Genomic DNA, 23966 nt, shown 5'->3' on the forward strand with positions numbered 1-23966 from the left:
CTACAGGTAGGTATGTACAAATGAAAAAGGGACAGTGAGTTTTGTCTTTCAGAAGGAAGTAGAATTAAAGATAATTAAATAATGTGCACCTACACTTTCTATGGCATACCGATGGAGAGGTAATCAAGAATTAGGATTACTATTTCTGAGATTTTCTTCGGACTGTTGTAGAAGGTAAATGATGATAATTTGGTCTAAAATATTATACACATTTGTTTAGATAAAATAAAGGAATGTTTAAAAAATTGAAATTAAGTAAAACATTCAATATTTTAAACAGGGCAGAATTAGAATCATCATTTTAGAAATAGGAAGAATTATTTTAAAAAAGTAAAATGATAGATTCATAAAGCAACTTCTTTAATTAACATACACAACATACAGTTTCTCAAGTTCATATAGTACACCTGTTATGACACTTTACAAAATATTCATGTAGACATTAAAATTCTAATGTTCCTAAATTTGTCTATACCATAATATTATAAAGGGGATATTTTACATATATATTTAACAATTTCATATAAAAAGATATTCCCCTAAAGGATAACAATAATTTTCACCTTACAAAACACAGTAATATAAACTTAAGGAAACAAAACGGCATTTTCCTGATAAATCCAAATTCTTATTAACGAGAGAATAAGATAATTTAGTTGAATTTTGTCAAAATTAATTCAAAAAAGAATTTCAGAATTATTATTTGGATATAATGGAACACTGCCACCATCTTTCAGAGTTACTTAAAAATTATTCACATAGGATTTTGATTAGTTGAGCTACTACATGCACATTGAGACTATTTCCAAGTAGACGATAACGCTGTTTGACTGTTGTCTTCTCAGGAAATCCTAGAAAAAGAAAGGTAACAATTTATAATACAGTCACTTGCAATATTAACTTCCAGAGATAAAAGGATGTATTCTTTAGTAAAAGCAGCGTGGTTATTTACATAAATAAGTCCCTAAGGTCTCCATGAAGTTCAATTAACAAGTGAGAATTTGGAGCCAAAAATATTATATAACATTTCATTGCTTACACAATGTGATATTATCATATCACTTATCATATTTGCTCAGTACACACATGTACACACATAACATCCACAGAACTAATAGAAATCTGAGCACTAGTACATTTTAGGAAAAGCAGTGGCTACCATTATTTCAGTTATTTAATAACAGCCTTCAGGAGACAGAATTCACATACTATAAAATGCAGTTTTTCTTTTAAAGGGAGACTTATTTATTTATTTATTTATCCATTCATTCATTTATGACTATGCCGCATGGCTTGTGGGATCTTAGTTCCCCAACCAGGGATTGAACCTGGGCCCTCGGCAATGAGACGAGGAGTCCTAACTGCTGGACCACTGGGCAATTCCCTAAAATGCACCTTTTTAAAGGGTACAATTCAGTGGTTTTTAGTATAGTTGCAGAGTTTTGCATACATCCCCACTATTTAATGTTAGAACAGCTTCATCACCTCAGAAAGAAAGCTGGCCCACAGCTAACATCATACTCAATAATGAAAGCTAAAAATTTTCCTCAAGATCAGGAACGAGAAAAAGATACCCACTCTTGCCACTTTTATTCAGCATGGTATTAGAGGTCCTAGCCAGAACAATTAGGCAAAAAAAGGAATCTAAATTGGAAAGGAAGAAGTAGAACTATCACCATCTGCAAATTACATGATATTATGCATAGAAAACTCTAAAGACTTCATCAAAACATGGTTAGAATGAATGAATGAAGTTGCAGTATACAAAATCAATATATAGAAATCTGCTGATTTCTGTACATTAACAACAAACTATCAGAAGGAGAAAATAAGACAACAATCCCATTTACAGTCACATCAAAAAGAATAAAATACTGAGGAATAAATTTAACCACTGATGAAAAAAATTGAAGACACAAATAAAGGTACTCCATGCTCATGAACTGGAAGAATTAATATTGTTAAAATGTCTATATTATCCAAAGCAACCTACAGATTTAATGCAATCCCTATCAAAATTCCAATGGCATTTATCACAGAAATAGAAACCACATCCTAAAATTCCTATGGCATCACAAAAGATCCCAAGTAGCCAAAGCAACCTTGAGGGAGAAGAACCAATCACGATGCTCCCTGACTTCAGACTACATTACAAAGCTAAAGTAATCAAAACAGTATGACATTAGCATAAAAAGACACAGAAATCAAAGGAACAGAATAGACAGCCCAGAAATAAACCCACACATATGTGGTTAATTAATTTATGACAGGGAGCTGAATATACAATGGGGAAAGGAAAGTCTCTTAAATAAATGGTGTTGGGAAAATTGGACAGATACGGGCAAAAGAATGAAACTGTACCACTATTTTACACCATACACAAAAATTAACTCCAAATGAATTAAACACCTGAATGTAAGACCTCAAACCATAAAACTCCTAGAAGAAAACGTAGGTGGTAAATTCCTTGACATCAGTCTTGTCCATGGTTTTTTGGATCTGACTGTAAAAGCAAAGGCAACAAAAGCAAAAATAAACAACTGAGACTACATCAAACTAAAAAACTTCTGCACAGCAAAGGAAATAATGAGCAAAATGAAAAGGCAATCTACTGAACAGGAGAAAATATTTGCAAATCATATATCTGATAAAGGTTTAGTACCCAAATTATATAATGAAGTCATAAAATTCAACAGCAAAACGATAAATAATCAGATTAAAAAATGGGCAGAGGACTTGAATAAAAATTTTTCCAAAGAAGACATACAGATGGCCAATAGGCACATGAAAAGATATTCAACATCACTAATCATCAGGGAAATGCAAATCAAAACCACAATGAGATATTACTTCACATCTGTTATAATGGCTATTATCCAAAAGACAAGAAATAACAAGAGCTGGAAGGAACATGGAGAAAAGGGAACTCTTATGCACTGATGGTGAGAATTTAAATTGGTGCAGCCACTATGGAAAACAGTATGGAGGTTCCTTAAAAAATTAAAAATAGAACAATCATATAATCCACCAATTCCACCCTGGGTATTTAGCCAATGAAAACAAAAATACTAATTAGAAAAGAGACGTGCACCCCCATGTTCATTGCAGCATCATTTACAACAGACAAGATATGGGAACAACCTACGTGTCCATCGATGGGTAAATGAAAAAAGAAAATGCACACACACATACACACACCATGGAATACTACCCAGACATAAAAAAGAATGAAATGGACCTTGAGGGCATTATACCAAGCGAAGTCAGAGAGACAAATACTGTATGATCTCACTTATATGTGGAATCTAAAAACCAAAGCAAGCAAACAAACAAATTTAAAAAACCAAGGTCATAGATACAGAAAACAGATTGGTGGTTGCACAGGTGGGGGAAAAATGGGTGAAATGGGTCAAAAGGTACAAACTACCAGTTATAAAAATAAATAAGACCTGGGGATATATAATGTAGAGCATGGTGACTATAGTTAGCAATACTGTATTGCATATGTGAAAATTGCTAGGAGAGATCTTAACAGTCCTCATCACAAGAAAAAAGAATTTTGTAACGATGTATGGTAATGGATATTAACTAGATTTATTATGGTGGGTGATCATTTTGCAATGTATACAAATGTTGAATCATTATGTTGTAATGTTGTACATCTGAAACTAATACAATGTTATATGTTAATTATATACTTCAATACAAATTTTTTTTAAAAAGAATGCTGGCACCCATTAGCAGTCACTCTCCATGTCCCCTCCCTGCCCCTCAACTACTGATCTACTTTCTGTTCCAGAGATTGCCTATTCTGAACACTTCATACAAACGGAACCATACAATATGCTGTCTTTTGTCTCCGGCTGCTTTCGCGTAGTGCTTTCAAGGTTCATTCATGTTGACTCTGGAATATTTTTTAAAAGCCAAGTATTCTATGTTTAATATCTTAGTCCTTATAATAACATTATGTATTCACAATATTATGTATGTTGTATAATATGACTATAAAATATAGTGTAACTCAAACATCAAGCACATCAGTAAAAATTATCTGATCCGAGGGAAAAAATGGCTCATTCATGTTATAACAGGTACCAATAGTTCATTCTTCTCTCTGTCTGAATAATATTCTATCTTATGGATATACCACATTTTATTTATTCATTCATTCATTAATAGACATCTGGGCTTTTTCCCTACTTCTTGATTATTATAAACATTGATGTTATGAACATGTACGTATGTATGTATGTGTTAAGCTTTTTTCAGTTCTCTTGGATATATACCTAGGGGTGAAATTGTGGGGTCATACAGTAACTCTGTGTCTAACATTTGAGGAACTGCCAGAATGCTTTCTAAGGCAGCGGCACCATTTTATCTTCCCACCAACAGTGTACAAGGGACCTGATTTCTCCACAATTCGTTAACACTGTTATTGTCTGTCTTTTTGTGAAGTGGTATCTTACTGTGGTTTTGATTTACCTTTCCCTAATATCTAATAATGTTTAACATCTTTTCATGTGCTTATTGGTCATTTATCTATTTTCTTTGGAGAAATGTCTATTGAAATCCTTTGCCCACTTTTAAATTGGATTATTTTTCTTTTTATTGTTGAGTCATAAGAGTTCTTTATGTATTCTGGATACAAGTCCCTCAGAGTTGCTTTTTTACATTCTGCTTCCAGAAACTGACATTCTCATACTGAAGTTCAATTTGCTACATTCTTTTGCAAAACAAAATGGCCCACAGATACTACATTTGCTGGAACAAAACCTTGCACATACCACCGTAAAAGACTGTCCATGCGTAAGAGTGGATGCCAGAATCTTAATTACAATTCCAGAATTTCACATTCAGAATCCTTTGGCATAGCAATTAAATATAGGAAAAGCAAATCAGGTAATAAAGGAAATAATTGAAGAGCATTAAAAATAGCAAAATTTCAAAACCTGATAAAGTTGCTTCATCAACACTAGACATTATACTTACTGCAATAAAAAACAGTGATTACCATAATAAAATGATATTTGCAATTGAGCATCATCATAAAATTGCTATTATAAAGATAATATGTCTTAGGCAAGCACATTAGTCATCTCAAATTATTTACTTCAAAGTAGCCAGAGGCAGAAATACCTACAAACTTTTAGACTACCCCTAGGACGATGCCTTGAGATACCAAGATTATATCAGAGGGGAAGAGATGTCTGAAAACAAGTCAGATTTGTAAAAATTATATATATATACACATACATATATACACATATATTCATATGCATGTGTGTATTTTATACATAGATATTAAAATCTAAACTCACTTGTGCAAAGAATTACATAATTTTGTAAAGTTAAAAGGTGACTTTTTAAAAACTTAGGTACATTAAAAATAATAATCCTCAAAAGCAAAGAAACCTAGAATTAACAAGGTCAAGAGAGCAGCTTTTATTCAGTAAGTGTCGGTTAGTGTCTGTCTCTTCCAAAGCCTGCTGTCTCATGAATGCGTGCCACTGGCCACAGAGAGAACCAGGGCAAAATGTGTGGGAGAATCAATGCAAATCCATCATGGCCGGTGGACAAGTAACGCAAAGAATGCCCATTTTGGACCCAGGGTCCGTGACGTCAGAGGCACACGTGCAGGACAGTTATGTCACAGGGCTGCTCAGTGGTGACAGAAGGGCACTGACTATACACATATGTCACATATTAAAATACGGTAAAGCAATGAAAAAGGCTTTCTCGCATGTATTATATATATGTTTTCAGAGAACTTCGAAAAATCCTATTTTACCCCTTAGATATTTTTAAATACTGAGAAAAAATATTTATGAAGTAAAGGCTAAAACACCTATCATTTAAAATATAAAAGCACGAATTTTATATTATGTGTCAGATAGGTTGCAAGCATGTGACATACGTTAACTCACTTAACTGTTACAACAGCCCTATAAAGTCGGTGCTATAATTATCCCCATTTTACAGATGCATAAACTACGGCAGAGAGTGGCTTCAGTAGGGCTAGGGTTCACACTCGGTCAGTCTGACTCTGGGGTATGTGCTAAATTTCACTATTACCAAAGTGATTGCTACTGCTTGAAAAAATAAGCACTCAAATAAAACTTAGAAATTAGTTGCTGTTCGACAGTAAATCTCTTTTCTCTCTGTAGTAGTACAGAAAATACCTTCGATTGCTCATCCTAAAATATGAAAAAAAAAAAAAAAAGTAACCACGACAGTAGACTGGGAATTAAATTCCTGAGTCCAATTCTCAGTTCTTTGTTTTACTGATGTTCTCACTCACTTTGTGACATAAACTAAGATACGGAAAGTCTGTGTTTTCTTAAAAAACACTCCCCGGGATGTTTCAAACTGAATGAGATCACCAAGAAAAAGGCAGAGTACAAAATAAACCTGGTTGCTGTGACTATGCTTGGAGAATCAATTACCAAGAGGGTAGTCAAATTCTGTTGGCAGTTTGTTCCCAGTGTACAAAACGATGCTTTCCAAACCTCAACTGTAAATCCATTATTTAGATTTTAAAACATGGTCTATTTAACCCATGAGAACGGTTCTTCAAGAATAGGACTGTATTAATATTACAACAACATTAGATTTAGCGAAGTTTGGCTTTTCTGCATTCAAGCTCCCAATCAGTTATCAAAAGCACGTTTCCTCCTTGTGCAGCCCTGGAAGCATGTGAGGGAGGTCTGTGTCTCTCCCTTCCCAGGAGCCAGGTACTAGGAACACACCCACCGCAGCCCAGGAAACCGATGGCATCCACACAGCAAGAGCAGCAGCGCCAAGGAAGCGGGACCAGGGAGGGGCGGGGTGCTCTAAGAGGCAAAGGCGCTGTGTCCAGTCTCTTAATAGCAACAATCCCTGGTTTTCCTCACTACTTGTCTTTCTCCCTTGGCAGCGGTATCTTCATTTTCCTTCCTGAGAGTCCATCTTCAGATTCCCTAACTTCGTGTCAGTTCTGGCATCTGTGCTCCTGAGTCACCCTTACTTTCCATTAGGAAAGTTCCTTTCTAGACCACCTCTCCACTTTTTCTTTTCTCCACTGAAACCTTGTAGGGAAGGAATCAATTCAATCAATTATATAATTGATAAGAGTGCTATCTCCAAGGAGTAGAAGTACAAATACATACCTCCCCACCACACAAAAATAAACTCCTCAATTGCCTGTTAATTTCTTCATTAAAACAAAGACAATTCTAGGCATTCTTTCATAAGATCTAGTGTGAGGTTATTCGAATAGTACTCCTAGAAGCAAAAAAATAAATTCGAGAAAGAGATGCTATGGACAACCATCTGTGGGGAGAAGTGAGGAATTGCTGATTTGGCCCTTCTGTTCCTGCAAAGCACCTGGAACCACTACTGGAGTGAAAGGAGAAGGGCAACTGAGTCTGAAGGGAATGGACTAGGGCAGGTTATGAAGAAAGCAGACACAGGAGGGAAGGAAGATGTCAAAGATGGCACAATCAGGAAAGGAAGCGCTCTCACATCCGTCTGGGCAAGGGTTTATTCATAAACTATGCACGAGTCCCTAATGAATTTTGAGACCTTTAATCAGTGAAAGCTGGGGTCTGCATGTATCCCACATACCGAACTCTGGAGGAAATCCAAGGAGATTTGCTATTTCTTTAGGAGTGAAAAACCGAAGTTGAAGCATTAACAATCTTGTTATCTTTTCTTCTTGTGACAAATTGGTAAGGGATCTGTAGATATTCTCAACCTGTAGGAAAACATCCAAAATAACTAATAAAGTAGAGTGCAATTAGACTTGTTAAGATAATATCGTCTATTGTGAGACAGTTTCAAAACGACGGACGCATAGTCTTCTGTAACACGTGGCACCACAGGGTAAAAACATCTCTGTGCAATGAACTGTGTAACTGGCTCATCAGGGGCCAGGTAAACTCAGAAAACAAACGAAACCTTAATGCCGAATAGATCAGGATACTCTCAGGGTATCTGTCATTTTTGGCCCCTCAAAAATAAACTCATAAGAATAGAAATAAAAAAAAAAAAAGAATAGAAATAATAAATGACAATATAACATAAAAGAAATGTAGTGAAAGATACAAAAAAGAAACTTGGTCAACCAATAAGTCGATTTTACAAAGCAAATAAGCAGCCATTAAAATGTTTACTGTTTATGACCAATTTTATCAAATTAAGGTATTTTCTTAAAATGATAAAATATATTTAATAAATATGACTTCTCAAATCCAGACATCCGTTTGTCTCTGATAGCGTTTTTAGCAAGGGTCAATTTTATTAACAGTAAGAGTTTAAATCAGCATAGAAGAAGACAATGTGATTTCACTTCAAAATTATTCAGAAGTATATAAAACTTGCAATATATCAAGCTTGTATTCAACCATGATACCGTAAAGAATTAGCCATTGAAGTATTAATAAAAAGCCTTCCTAAAATATAGATTTTTTTCCCTAACAGGCATTTTTATAGTATGTGCTCCAAAGGAAGGCTCCGATACTAAGATATTTGCACATAATTTTAGAGAACATTAGGTGCCGTACTCTGCATTTCAAATTACTCTTTATGGAACAGAAAGAAAAACAAAAGGTAAGAAGAAAAACAAGAAAGTAAAAACATAAAACACTTTTTGTGCATATACTCATATCTAGCAACAAGAAGATTTATTCTATAGTAAATAATTATTATATACACATATTCATTCCAGTTGAACATGTAAACTTATTTTAACATTCTCAAATTTTAAGTATTAAAGATAATTTTATTTAAAATAATTTTCAAATATTTTAGTTCTGCAGCATGCATACTACCTGCACATCCTCTGTAGTCTGCAACACAGATCCTGTCCCTTCTAGGTAGCGTCCGTAACTAAAAAATTAACACAAATATTTTGTAGCATCTAATATATTTGCTAATGCTAAATTTCTTAAATCTTTCTTGAATGAAGCAATCTTACATAGTTGTTAATACATCCTTCTGAAATATTCTAAATAATATCACATAAATATGCTTTGTAATTAAAAAACTTACCAGGTGAAAGACATAAGATCAGTCTGTTGAAAATTCTCAGACACTAAACTTGGCATAGTGTTTGTTGCATAAATACTAGTCTGCATGTACATTATTGTCATTTTTTAAATGTTCATCACATTTAAATGCACAGGAAGTATGCATCTGTTAGGACTTTATATCTAAATGCTATTCAATACTGACATCCCTGCCACATTAGACCAAATGTTATGTAGGTGAAAATAAATTGCTGCTCTTTTCTTAGAATGCCTGAACCGTCATTTCTTCTCATGAACCCAAAACCGTACTCTCCAGTCTCATGACAAACTCAGGCCCACCACACGTGCCTCTGCCTCTGACTGTAACACTGTATGTTTTTACTCTTTATCACAAAACAGACTATTGTTAAAAATGTATTAAAAATACCACACACTACAGACATGCAAGGTATTAGTAATATTTCTTTCCCTAAGATCATTGCCAAGCTGGCTGTTTGACATTTTTTTCCTAATAGATGAATTTAAAATAGAAATTAGAGAAAGTCACCATCAAAGAAAAGCTGTTTTCTTATATATCACGTGTGTGTGTGTGTGTGTTTATATTATCTACACTAAAATAGACTTCTACAATAAGGCTTCTTTTATACCATTTTTATAATTATAAAAGAATTTCAAAGTTGTTTTTTATTACAAAATTGATAACTCCTGTTTTATGAGAGTCCTAAACAGAACCTAGCAGACTTGGAAATATACAACAGCTGAGTGAAGTCTTTTAAGGTAATGGAAAGCAATAAACCCATTGCCCTGAAAGTACAAGGGCAGGGTATGATAAAGTCAGGGTGAGCCTGGTACGATTATGTCGGGGGCATAGTGTCTTGTACAAGACAACTAGCTAGTAGGTAAAGAGAGAAGGCTTGAATTCTTTTTAAAGAAGATGTTGGGGGTAGGAGTTTATTAATTAATTTATTTTTGCTGTGTTGGGTCTTCGTTTCTGTGCGAGGGCTTTCTCTAGTTGTGGCAAGCAGGGCCCACTCTTCATCGCGGTGCACGGGCCTCTCACTATCGCGGCCTCTCTTGCTGCGGAGCACAAGCTCCAGACGCGCAGGCTTAGTAGTTGTGGCTCACGGGCCTAGTTGCTCCGCGGCATATGGGATCCTCCCAGACCAGGGCTCGAACTCGTGTCCCCTGCATTAGCAGGCAGATTCTCAACCACTGAGCCACCAGGGAAGCCCGAAGGCTTGAATTTTTAAATCACACAACTACCTATCAAAAGAGCCTCCGTGAAATTAACAAACAGGGGTAGGGATGGATCTTTTACAAATTTTTCTTGAAGGGTCTAATTTCCACCCTTCTTCCTAGGTTTAAAAAAAAAAAGTTGAAAAACACTATTTCTTGAGAAATAATCCAAAGGATGTCCCCTAAATGCCCATCAACAGGTAACCAGTAAGAGAAGTTATGATATTCCTATACTATGAACATACGAAAGTTCTTTAAGCACCCGTAGGTAATAGTAGGTAATAGTATCCAAATTATACTGCTCAATGAAAAAAAGTGCACATAATAATGAATATGGTATGCTACCATTTACTTACAGGAGGGGGTAAAAATATACATGTATATTTAAACACACCTCACATGCAATACCTCTGGAAGACTAGAGAGTAACCTGAAATCATCGGTTGCACGTAGGGAGGGAAACTGGATGAACAAGAGGCAGAATTGGAAGGAAGTCTTACAATCTTAGTTCCTTTTGGATTTTGAACTATAAGAATATACTATTAATTCAAAAAACTAAATAAAAGTTAAACATGCTATAATGTGCTCCAGGATATTCAATGTTATTTCTTGATATTAAAATTTAATTTCTTCTTGTACATTGATCATGAAAGTAGACAGAAATTTTTGAGGTACCATAAAAAGAAAGGTGCTAAAAAATTAGCAATTCACCATCTATAGAAACCATGTCTCCACTGTGGGTAATTAAGCTCCTACGAAGGTCACCAAACAATGGCATTGTCTTCTATGAGCACTTTTGTGGGTTCTGCCAGAAGGAATTTTCACTTGTGCATTCTACTGGAACACGCAAGCAGGCGATTAAGGGTGAAAAAAGTCATTCTAGCAGAAACATTTTATAAAATGCTCCTTGTTTTGAGAAGAACTAAGAGAAATAATAGTTACGAAAACCTGGTTATTTTGGATATGCCACGAACAGAGACTCTTTAAAACCTACCCTTTCGTAAAGCATGTGGACCTTCTGGATGTGGGCTTAACAATGTCTAACAAAAGAGCATATCGCAGCAATGACTTTGGCGGTAAAAAGTATGAATTCATGTCAACGTCATCTTCAAGAAAATCTCTTAGCATTGGCACAGAGAGATCACTGTCCTGTTGACGTTTCCTGTCAATTTCTCCTGCAGTTTCAAGCTTAAAAAGAATGGCTTCTTTTCCAGAACATTGTGTGCTGCTATCAGAGCAAATATTTGGCTCAATTTTCTTTTCTTCAATTTTCTTTTCTGCATCTATCGCATGTTTTTGTGGATGTTCAGATTCAGTTTGGGGGAACTCCATCAGTACCTGGCATTAAGTAAAAATACACAAACTCTCAAAAGCTTTCTTAAAAATAAAAGACATATTAATAACATCCACTCAACATTATGTAAAAAAATTCTTTAGCTTTTACTGAGTTGCCATTAAAAAGATAGAAATTGAGGTTTACTAGTATTTATACAAGTCATTACAAGTTTTTCATCATACAGTGACAGGTATCAGGCTATAGATGATTTAGTTCCTGAAATTACTGCTTTCTGAATTAGTAACACCATTCAACAAAGTAATAGGAAGTATGCTGAATACAGAGACAGCATTATATTTGGAAAAGAAGTTGAAAAAGCAACAGGAACATTTCCAGAAAATGTGTTTTTGATCAAAGTTTGCCATTCCCCTTCAATTAAAAAAAAAAAAACTAGGACATACCTATGATCTAAAGGAAAATTAGTAATTAAAAATGAAAAGCACTCTTCACCCTGAAAGGTTATTTCTATCCCTGAGTCCCACAGGAAAAACTGGTTCCTGAAAAACAGGTAACCATTTATCAAGTCCTATTTTGGGAAAGAAAAAACAGTTCCAGGAATTTTTAATGATGAAGTCTTTGTTCACATACTTTACATACCGTTTTTGGAACTGCCCACTATTAAAGGGAGATATATTGCTATTTTATTATATAACATAGTATTGTATAATACTGGTATTGTATTACGGGGATTTCAAATGATACTACTGAAGCCCTGTTAGTAGGACACGACTTTTGAGTTCTTACCTGTGAGGGTTATAGAGAGCTTCACTGGACCACTGAAACTCTGTTATCCACACCAATTTTCAGCAGAAGCATATAAAATTGCTAGCATGATGAGAGATCCTATAGATAGCAATTGAGCATTCTATTCTAGCTTGTGCTAATCATTACCATTTTTTAATCAATTAAGGCTAAATAGCATAGATTTCAAATAAAATGCAACTGATGTGTGAAAATACTCAAGCCATTTTTAAGGGAGTATACTATTTTATCAAAAGTAGTCAATGGCTTCTATTGAGGGAGAAAAATAAAAGATGCAAAAGAGTCAATGGTCAGAAGAGAAATTATAGGGGGAAAAGAAGGATAACAACACTAATGGTAATTTTTTTTTACTTTTAACTTATTTTCTTTTCTAATGATGAAAGAAAAGTTTCTGGTTTTGTTTCAAGCAATTAAAGTGGCATCAGGAGGGTGAAAAGGCCTACAAGACAGACCTCAGGCACAGTCTATATTACAGGCACGAGAGGACACACATAAACCTCTGTAAACATACTCCAATAAAGATGTTAAAAAAAAAAAAAAAAAACCTCCGCAAAGTAGTTCCTGAAAATAAATTGGCAGACTGAGATATATTTACAACAGATAAATAATAATGATTATGATGATAACAACAATACCTGACCAGGGGCTTGAAAAGGGAACGGCACTGACTGAAGCTTTGCAATAAGGAAATACCGTAGCCTTGAATTTGGAATGCCAAGCTGCAAGCACAACAGGGCAGTTAGCTGCTATAGGATATTAAAGAGATCTGTGTCAACTTTTAGCACCTAGTAAAAAAACTCATACAGTTATACATTAGTTTCTGCCAGACAAAATTCTATTAGCGATTTGTGGAAGACTTTTCTGTGGCAAATTCTTAAACCTTTTAAACTGTCACTCTGTACCTTGATTTGAATGAAATAAAGATGGAATCAGATGAATCATATGTCTATGAGTCACTTTCATTTTATATTTCCCAGGTAAAAAGTCAAATAGACATTCTTACATTCATTATGAATAGTATAGTAATCATAAAAAAACAAAATTCACATATAGCTATAAAATTCAGATAGAGAAAGTAATAACCATGTCAGAACTAACTGCAAGATTTACCTATAATATTATCCAAAATGGAGCCATTCTTTTTACTGAATCAAATTCCCTTTGGGAAAACTTATATAAGAATTTACAATTGCAGTACTTACAGAGGTTGGAGACAACAGAAATTCTTGGTACTGAAAGCCACAATTTCCTATTGTTTGTATTAACAGGTCTCTGAAAGGCAAAGGAAAAGAAAAAAGTTCTCACTCTATAGTTCAAAATAGGGTTCTTATATAAAATATTATACATAAAACTTCATTTTACATGAAAACTGTACCTCCACTTAACTTGTTTAGAAAAAGGATAATCCTAGGTCTTTTTTAAGTCCAGTACTTGAGAAATTACATTTCTCAAAAAAGAGATAATCCCTATTATAAATAAATAAAGCTACCAGATAATTTATAAAACTGGTGAGTTAGAATCACCAATCCACTCATGATAAGCTTACTATAGGAATGGAACTATATCTGTAGCCAATCAGATGAGGGAACACTGTCATAGACAGCAGGTCGGTCAAGGACTTGGATGCATTCTCTCCAGCTGGGCTACTGTCTGAAAGGGGCCTGACACAGGGCTTGCTTCTTCAACCCAACTGTAGGACAGAAAACGCCTGTCAATAGGACAAATTCTTACCGAAAACATTCCTACTTCTAAAGAAACAGGCACCAATGTAAGCAGCTAAAATTGAGAAATCATTCCGGAAAAATTCAAACATATCAAAATGGGAAAGAATCAGTTGAACCTAACTTTGTGATACTTCACGTTACTAACTATTCAAAATCAATATTAACGAGTAAACTTCATAACATATATAGAATGTCGGAATATACACATTTATTTTTAAGATCTTCATTTCATAACAGCGCCTATTATAAAATATACCAAGTCTAAGATGAACACAGGACAAATACATTTTTTTACCTTGTAGAAGATACTTCAAAACCTTTAACATTTTCTAAAAGAATATACTTTGGTAATTTTTGTAACCTAGAACAAAACAAAAACAAATGGAATTCTAAACATCTCATTACTAAGAAGAAGTAAAGAAAATCCTTACTTGTGGGAAATATGAGGTAAGTAATTGTCCAAACTCTTTTCATAAAAGAATTTTATAAGGGATGGAGGCAACTCATATTTTTTTCCTTTCCCCCATAAACAAGGCACACCTGATAAAGTTAACATTTGAAATGTTCATTTCCATTGAAGTTTAATGAAAACATGGGTTTGCACAGCTCAAAGGGCTGACATTTCCACAGAATGGAGGCTTCTAGGGTTAGCAGCACAAGTTTCCGGGCCATGGGCGACAGCATTCACTAACATCAGCATCATTTGCACAAATACTGTGAGCAGACGCAACAGAATTCAGCTATTAGGCTGTAACGCCCTGGCACTCACTTTTAGCGGCAACTGTGGAACCGACAAACATTTGCAGTTACTCTATCAGTCAGGACAGAAGATAAATGACTCGCACAGAATCTGTATAAGATGCTAATCTCTATAAAATGACAAACACCACGTTCTTCCAGAGGTAAAGTTTTACCTTTAAGGTAAGCTTGTACAGGAATTTAAGTCTTTACCTTGGGAGAATGTCTAGAATATGTAAGAAGCTATTTGTCCTTGGATCAGTCACATCACCTTGCAGGCCGATTCTAAAAGGGTAAGGAAAGTAAATAAGTTCAGCAAGAATCTTACATAAAGATATCAAATCACTTTTAAAAAGTCAAAACAGAGAACTAAAATTAGTTGGTCCTCACAAAAAATATGATCATCTCTGTTGCTATAGAGAACAAAAATATATTTTTTCACTTAATTTAAAAAAGCCTTGCGTGTCTAATAAGTACACTTATTATCAATACAAGATAATACGTTCAAATGACCCGCGTGAGGCAAAGAAGAACAAGAAGTCCGCAAAGAATAAAATCAATTATCCTCTTAAAATCACTTTGTTCAGGAAAGACACACACACACACAATCAGCTGATGTCTCACCTGCCCCAGGTGAGACAACAAAAGTTCAGATGAATGAGCTGGTTGGGCAGGGTGGCAGTGCAGAGTTGATGGCATTGGTAACTAATCACCAGCTAAGCAGATGAAGGACGCAGGTAAAACTAGAACTATCTTGTCCAATGTAAACAGGAGAGACTGAAGCTGAAGGCTTGATTCTACACGAAGGAGTTGCAACTTGGCTAGACTAAGTAAGTCAAAACAGGTCACGTGAACAGACAGAATTTGGACTAGCAGTTCAATCTTGCAAGTAACATTCGATATGATCAAGAAGCAAGCAGAAAAGAAGACTTATATTGGGCCTGAGTTGTAGCAACAGAGGACTAGGGTTTAAGGCCTTGCTACTTACTAGCTTGGTGGTCTAAAATAAGTTACTTGACATCAGTTATCAGTTTCCTCACACCTGACAGCAGGACCAAAATCATCAGTGGATCTGAGGCTCAGATGGGAGATTAGAGTGGACTTGAATAGACTCCTCAGAAATCTTGGTTTCCTCTCATTTTGTGCCTTTCCTCTCAGGGTTCCAAAGATGATCATACTACAGGATCAGACACTGCAGCCGTCAGCAGCTGGAGCTGGGCTAATACAGAGTGGGAGCAGCAGTAGGGAAGACACAGGGGCCCCACTGCAGTGATATCTGAGGCGTCACAGCACTGCGGCTGCATTCTGTCCTGAACCTCCCACTTACTGTGGTTAAAAAGGCCATGATACACTTGCACAGGCCCGGAGCCATCTTTACGCGGAAGGTCCGCCTTCACTGATAAATTCCCAACCTGCTTTCAGACACAATACAGATATCACCTCTAAAAGAATTCGTCCCTCCTGGTATATGCAGCAACATAACACCTCTCTCCTCCATGCTCTCATGGCAGTTTCAACATTCATTTATTATATACCTTAAATCACATTATAAGATAATTATTTGTCATTCATTCCCCATGGACTGTAAGTTCTATAAGGATGGGAACTACAGCATCAAAAGCAATACCTCACGTGTAGGTGCACAATAAATCCCTGGGGAATTAATTTCCTAGAAAGCTTGAAATAAATCAAAACTTGGATGGAAATTCAGCATGAGAATATTTATTTAAATTAGAATTTTTACTACATGTTATATCCCATTTAAAATCACATTATGTGTTTAAATGGGACTATATATTAATAGTCCTATATATTAATAGGACTATAAAAAAATCAAAAAGTCCTGGCTCTGACATTTTCTAATTGTATGGCCTTGGGAAATGGCCTTTCTATGCCTCAGTTACTCACCTGTAAAATGATGGTAATACTAATGCACATCCCATAAGCTTGTTATATTAAATGACACACTCCAGTAAGACACTCAGAGGGTTATCGCTATTATTACTTAAAATAATTGAAATATTATTAGTTAAAGTATCTAAATGAAGAGGGATTAGTCAAGATTTTCTCTAAAATACAATTCCCTGAAATACATAGCCAAATAAACACCATATAATAAAAAGCTGTCTTGGAACACAGCTTTAAAAAGTCATTTTATTAATTGTATGTATTATTAAATGTACCTATCAATTTTGAGAAATTTAAAATTCACAAATGCATTCTTTTTTTTTTTATTTTTTACAAATGCATTCTTGACTAGCCTTAAAATTTTACAGGTAAGTAATTTAGGATTTGAATATTAACTGTGGAAATTTACTTCGATTAATCAGTGTTCGGAAGATATTCCTGAATGCTCATTAGTTTAAATAATTTAAGGTAATTTGGGTCAGAAATAAATACTGTTTCTTTGGTAGGTATTAAGGAGGTACCATATAGTCTCTGCATACCTACTATTGACCAAATTACTGTGTTCACCTGGCAGTAACTGCTATTTTCTTTATGATTAATGCTGAATTATAAATGTGTGTAGAGAAAAGGAATTATTGATGAAAAATTTCAAGACTAGGGAAATGCAGCTGATGGACTTCAAAGTGTCTGTGCTTGAAATTACAGTGTGATTTGATTGAACGAGTCCTTCAAAAGTACTCTTCCTAACAGAGAAATATTTATTATACATACCTTGTGAATGGCTGACAGGGAGGGCTCATTAAAATCATATTGAAAGATAATCTGTCAAACTCTTCTAGTGTAATACCCTAAGGAACGAACATGTGGGGGGAAAGAAAAAATATAAAAACATGCGTAGAAGGGGGCAGAGGAAAAATGCTAAGTAATTACCAGTAAATACATCAGAAATTGTGACACTTAACTTTATTTATAACACTTAAAAGTTTATAAAACACCTACTACTTTTTAAATAAACTTTAGTTAAACTAACTTTCCAAAGCAATTTTGTGAAGAAAGTCGAGCAGTAAGCTGAAGCTATGAAAAATTAAGTGACTTCCCCCAAACTCGAGAGCCAGCCAAAGCAGAGCTGGAAAGCTAGTTTCCTAGATGCTAAGTATTTTGTGCCTCTATGACACCTCAAGTCTAAGACTGCTGTGATTTCTGGAATCAAACATGGAAAACTTTATTTTATAATTAATGATTTGCAGCAAAGGATCTAGGGAATTTTTTAATACGTCTCTATTAATATTATTTATTTAGAAAACGTGATGTATTGACCAGTCACCATCCCTTTCATGTGTGTCTCTGTCAATATATCACCAAATGGAAAAAGGTCCCATTTTCAGGTATCCACAATTACTATACTGTTTTACAGTTGTGGGTAGTCAAAGGACCTCAAAAGATTGTAGATAAGATTAATCAAAATAATCCCTATTGGGCTAAATCGTTTTTTTTTTGGGGGGGGCTAAATAGTTTTAAAATGTACTGTTTTGCTCCTATTTTATATACACTATCAGAAGACAAACATAGAGAAATACAACTCATGGGTTTGCCAATTCTCATTAAGCTCTCTTAGTGTACACTCTTACCCAGGAATTAAAAGCCATAAGCCCAGAATCACCACATTCCTAATTACAACACATTTCTAAGAAGTTTGAGTTCATGAATAAAGCAGGAAAAGCTTTATTCTGAGTTCTGAAAAGAGTGACTTAATCTGGGGAACACATCAGTTTTCTCTACTGTATTAAAAGTTTGAATGTACATGTCTATCGTTTTTAAATCACAGGGTTTTAAGTAGTTTAAGACATATATGTAAAAAGAAATAAAAATTAAATACTGAAAAGTTCCTAAAGCGCCTCTGGATCCCAGAGTTCTAAAGAAAACAATCTGAAAATCATACACTCAACAGTCTGTCAGGAAACCTGGGGCAGGGCAGTAAGATTAGCACACATACTCAAGTTACACAGCTGGTCAGCACAGGACTATTAGGAAAAGCAACTTATTTATCTCACAACTGATTGTGAACAGATTAAAGCTGAATTCCTAAAATGAAAATAAATATCAAACAACAATCTTTTACATAAGGAGAATCCTTAAGTCTAGAATCTAAAGGAAGTAAACAGAGTTAATGCCTCCAATACTGTTAGACATAAAAAAATTTACAATTTTAAAGGATTCTTGGAAAGAGTGATTTTTTTTTTTTTTACAGTACAACCCAAATGACAGAACAGTTATGCAAAACATAATCGCTCAGTTAAACCATTCACAACTGTCTTTAACCTAGCATTCTACGTCAATGAATGTGTTGGGGTTCAAGAAAGTAGTTACAGAGATGCATGGATTAACGTTAATCATTCGATATTTTAACACTAATGGAAATCAAATTCTTTTTCCATAAACAGGCCATTCAAGCTAATAACAACATCCTTGCTTTCAGAGAACATCAGATCCACTCGATGTGGTAACACTGTTTATCGCATGTTGATGAGCAACTTTGTTTGTCCCCCTACTTGTTTTATTACTTCTTTTCTCAAAAAGCTTCCTGGTTATTCTTATACTTAATTTTCATTTAAACTTTAGGAAGACCTTGGTAGATTAGAAAACAACAACTTTGGACTATTTTAGTGAATTTATTATTAATCTAAAGAGAAATAAAACTTTGTGGCACAAGGTAAGTCTTCAATAAAAATTTACTGAGTGATATTTCCTACCATTTCCTGCCCTATGAACTCTGATGTTATTTTGTTCATGAATACTCATGACAATTAGATCTTTCTTGATCACTGTACGAATCATTATAAAGTAATTTTATATGACTCGTAAATGCTTTTTGCTTTCAGACAGATCTTACCTAATACGTATCAGTTCTGAAACCCCTGTTATCCTTTGTTATGATTTGCCTGACATTTTTTCATTTTTTAGGCACAATGTGTTGTTCATTAAACAAGGTTCATAATTAATCCACCAATATTTCAGAGCATCTACGACACACCAGGCATTGTGCTAGTCTGGGAATACAACAATGAACAAACCAGACAAGGTTTCTGCTCACATATTTATATTGTAGTGTCTAGTAATTTTCCATTTTCTTCAGAGATAAATTACAGATTTTAGTTTTATTACTATTTATCTTTGTAACTGGTGAATCCTGCTCCTGGTTAAAAACCTACATGAGGGACTTCCCTGGAGGTCCAGTGGTTAAGACTTTGCCTTCCAATGTAGGGGATGCAGGTTCAATCCCTGATCAGGGAGCTAAGATCCCATATGCCTTGGGGCCAAAAAACCAAAACAAAACAGAAGAAATATTGTAACAAATTCAACAAAGACAATTTTCAGGCCTGACTATAGGCAACGAGGAGGGCTTCACCCAGCGGGTATCAGGGGAAAGCCACCCTCGCGGCTCCAGACTTGGTGCAAGGCCAGCACCTTGCAGTCTCTGAGGGCAGGGCGGGTGCGAGCTCTCAGGCCCCAGTAGCTCATGCTCTTCGTATATTTGCATTCCTGGGTCTCTTTATCTGAGGCCTTGCACAAAGCCCTCTTCAGGCGCCATCTATTTCTGCCAAGGCCTGCGTCTAGGAGGAAGAGGGGAACCCTTGAAGATACTTCTCCCGCTATGACTAACGCTTGGCCCTTCTCACTCCCAGCCTTCTCACCACTGCCCGCACTCTCTCCCCCAATGCCAGGGGCTCCTCAACAGTGAGCTGACCCCCACGTCTGTGCTGATCACCCCACCTTCCAGCAGGATGCTGTCCCCTGGGGAAACGCAACAGGGGGCGTTGGCGTTTTCTCTCTTTTTTAGAGACTTGCTTTTCCCACCACAGCAAGTAATTAAGGCTTCACTCTTTCATTTTTGCCCTGTTGCTTTAATCAGCTACTCTGATCCCTGACAGCTCAGCTGAGCTCCTGGCAACAACATTAAGTAACGTCCTAAAAATCTATAGCTTCATTTATCTTTCAAAGAACAGACATACTTTTTGAGTCTCACTTTTCCTTCCTACTCCAATTATATTATTATTCTTACACCGCAAAGATTTATAGCATTCTCACCCTGCTTCCCGACCATTATTTCTTTCCTAACATGGCAGCTTTATTCCTGGGTTCTCCACTTTGATTCATCTCTTGCTTAGTTAGATTAAGTGACTGAGTCATTTTTTCAGTAAGGGTTCATGGGTACTACAGTTCATGAGTTGTTGGAGGTTTTATTTTAGGAATTTTTTTCATCTACTTCTGTTAATATTTTTGTCCTGTTTGTTTTATTTTCTGTTTGCTATTCTGACATGACTTTCATTTCTATAATGGTTTTATTTTTCTCATCTGTTTTTTTTTCCCAGACCACTGATACTCTTCAAATCTATTGTCTTATTATTGTTTTTTGATCTCATGTATACATTTATTTGAGTTCTTGTTTTAAAGATATTGAGTTTTATTTAAGGTTTCAAGCACATGGAGACATGTTTTTGTAATTTTCTTCTGCTTCTTGATATGATTTTTCTGTGTATATTCTGCCTTTTTGTTTATGTTACTTCCTTTTAAAAGTACTATACTAGGAGAGTCTCAAACTGGCTCCTTTCTAATTATTATTAATTTTTTAATGGAGATCACTTGAATCTAGAAGTTTGCTAAAAAGGCGAAAGAAGGAGCAGTAGCTCTATTCAGGTATTTGTCACCACACTTTCTGGGAAGAACCCACAAAGGCCTTTAACTTAAGACCATGCCTCGGTCCCTAATCCATGTTCTCGCATTTAGGATGAGCAGGAAGTCTGCAGAGGTTGTAATGATGCTTTCAGCCCAGTGAGCTGGAATTTTTTAATGTCTCTTCTTGACTTTGAACAAGCAATTGCTGGGTCTGTTTTGCCTGCTCCCTTGTCCTTCTTTCCTTCTCAATTCTGCACAGGACACAGAGAGGTCTGCATGAAATTCTACCACCCTCATTCACTTGTGTCTCATCACCACTGCATTTGACACTACTCTTCCCAGTTTTCTTTTCTGCTTTGGTTTATGGCTAAATCCTATTTTCATTCATAATGGTTTCCCATCCCCTCTTTTCTTTTCTTTTCTTTTCTTATTTCCATTAGGAAAAGAAACAGAGTTTTAGAAAAGAAATATCTTTTTCATGCCACAATCAGAGGTCCCAAAGAAAACTGTTTACAAGTCCAACTTATGCACTAAATAGTAAGTTCCTGAAGGTAAAGACTATCTCTCAGTCATATCTGTGCTCCCTCTAAGGGCTCAATAACTTGCATGAAGTAAATGTTCAAATGATCAGAATATGTTGCTTCATGAAACTTAAAATCCCTGAAGTCTCTCATTACTCCTAAGTTCTCCATTAACCTTCCACCCCCTTTTTAAACATGACCCCCAAGGTAGTTCTGATATATTTGACCTGGACGTGGTACACTCTCTCCACGTCAGAACAGGGTTGAAGAGAACATCCTAGAAGAGACTAAAAGCCGTGGGAAGGTAGACTGTCTTTTGTCTTATAGACACCATTTTAATGAACTGATTCTCTCCTTTCAAATGACCTGGAGGTACCTCCATTCTTCCCTCTCCCTAGTGTTCTTATATCATATGCAGATAATACAATTTACTATCACCTATTAAAACTAGTACTGAAATAGAATTACCACTAGAAAAATGGACACAGATGTATTATTCTAAATGCCCCCAAATTTCTATTGGCATGTAGCTGGGAATGCCAATCAGTCCCCAAATATGTCAAGTATTTCACAGTTTCTCTTAGAAGGTAAAACAGAAAGGAAGGTTAAGTTGGTGAACATAATGGGTGCTTTACTGAGATTTTGTTGTTTTTCTATACTTTGTTTAGTGGGAGAAAACTCTTGCTGAATTGGACATTTGGCTGCATCAACTTTTAAATATTTACACTAAATTTAAATTTAGATTAATTTTTTCTAATAAAATAACTTTTGCTATCATACTCTGTGTCAGAGAAATTCTGGAACCTAAATGCGTATCATCTGCCTGTTAGAGTCAATTCAAAGTTACTTTTTTGTAGGTATCTTTCTTCTGACCCCGAATTTATTTTTGCCCTACGTCCATGATGAGACAGGTAGACTGTACGTTGCCATGAAGTTTATGAAATGCATTTGCTACCAGTGACTGGAAAGATGATGATGTCCCCATAGTCCTCCCCTCTATGATGCCCAGGGGGAAAGATATTCTGTTCTCAATACGAAGGATAGATGTTCTTCAACACATAAGTAGATTATTTCTACCTTTTGGATACCCAATCATAGAGCTAGGAAATGTTCCCATTTCATACTGGCTGAAAGAAAACTTAAAACAAATCTGTTGGGTAAACAAAATGTGGTATACCTATATAATGGAATATTACTCAGCCAGTAAAAGAAATGAAGCACTGATTCATGCTACAACATGGATGTATGGAAACATTATGCTAATTGTAAGAATCCAGACCAAAAAAAGCCACATATTATATGATCCCATTTATATGAAATGTCTAGAATAGTCAAATCCATAGAGACAGAAAGTAGATTAGTGGTTGCCAGGGGTTGCGGGGAAGGAGAAATGGGGAGTGACTGCTAATGGCTACAGGATTACCTTTTGGGGGATAAAGACATTCTAGAATTAGAAAGTGGTAATGGTTACACAACTTTGTAAGTAAATGAAAACAACAAGAAAACACTGAATTGTAGACTTTAAAACAGTGAACTTCACGGGATATGAATTGTATCTCACTGAAAAAAGCATTTGTGAGACTTTTGCTTCTGCCTGTGAGTTGTGTAAATAAACTAGAAAATTGGGAGAAATGTAATAACTGTTTTCAGATATTGGAATTGGACCACAGACAGAGCAGGACTGCCATTCCTTAGAAAAGGAAAAAAAAAACCTTGAAGATAATTCAACTTTCTGCAGTGAAGGGAAAGGAAATCCAAACGGTACCTGGTAATGTAGATGAGTAGAAGACAGAGGTTGGAGCTCAAGATCAAAGTGACTGGAATTTGCAGAGCAGAGTGCCAGACAAAAAGAAGCTGCACAGGGAAAGAGATGCAGAAATCTGCATAACATTCCCCTTGAGTGTCTTGCTGAGTATCAACCGGTGCATGCATCAGGCAAAATGCCTTGAGGGAGAGCAAAGAAAAACTGCTGGAAAAGGAACAATTACTGGGAAGTTGTAAGCCAAAAAAATTCCCAGATCTCTGGGCAAGCAATCATTTGAGTTAACATCCAGAGTAGCAA

General features: G+C 35.6%; 1 protein-coding gene across 3 annotated transcripts in view; it reads right to left on the reverse strand.

Moving 5' to 3' along the window:
• Positions 1-349: 349 nt before the first annotated feature.
• The window catches only part of TRDMT1 (tRNA aspartic acid methyltransferase 1), a 45017-nt gene continuing 21400 nt past the window's right edge, over positions 350-23966 (reverse strand). For 2 of the 3 annotated variants that reach the window (XM_024750087.1, XM_024750086.1), the window contains exons 3-11: positions 17481-17557; positions 15015-15086; positions 14359-14424; positions 13542-13611; positions 12975-13058; positions 11236-11579; positions 8808-8865; positions 7603-7732; positions 350-851 (exon numbers count right to left, since the gene is read on the reverse strand). In XM_024750087.1, the coding sequence (XP_024605855.1) occupies positions 751-851; positions 7603-7732; positions 8808-8865; positions 11236-11579; positions 12975-13058; positions 13542-13611; positions 14359-14424; positions 15015-15086; positions 17481-17518 (963 nt within the window). In that variant the 5' untranslated portion in view covers positions 17519-17557 and the 3' untranslated portion in view covers positions 350-750. Of the gene's footprint in view, positions 852-7602; positions 7733-8807; positions 8866-11235; positions 11580-12974; positions 13059-13541; positions 13612-14358; positions 14425-15014; positions 15087-17480; positions 17558-23669; positions 23849-23966 lie in introns of all 3 variants that reach the window. The other variant, XM_024750085.1, reaches the window with a different exon arrangement.

The sequence above is a fragment of the Neophocaena asiaeorientalis genome, unplaced genomic scaffold (genome assembly GCF_003031525.2).
Source record: "Neophocaena asiaeorientalis asiaeorientalis breed wild unplaced genomic scaffold, Neophocaena_asiaeorientalis_V1.1 scaffold4, whole genome shotgun sequence".
Classification (NCBI taxonomy): domain Eukaryota; kingdom Metazoa; phylum Chordata; class Mammalia; order Artiodactyla; family Phocoenidae; genus Neophocaena; species Neophocaena asiaeorientalis.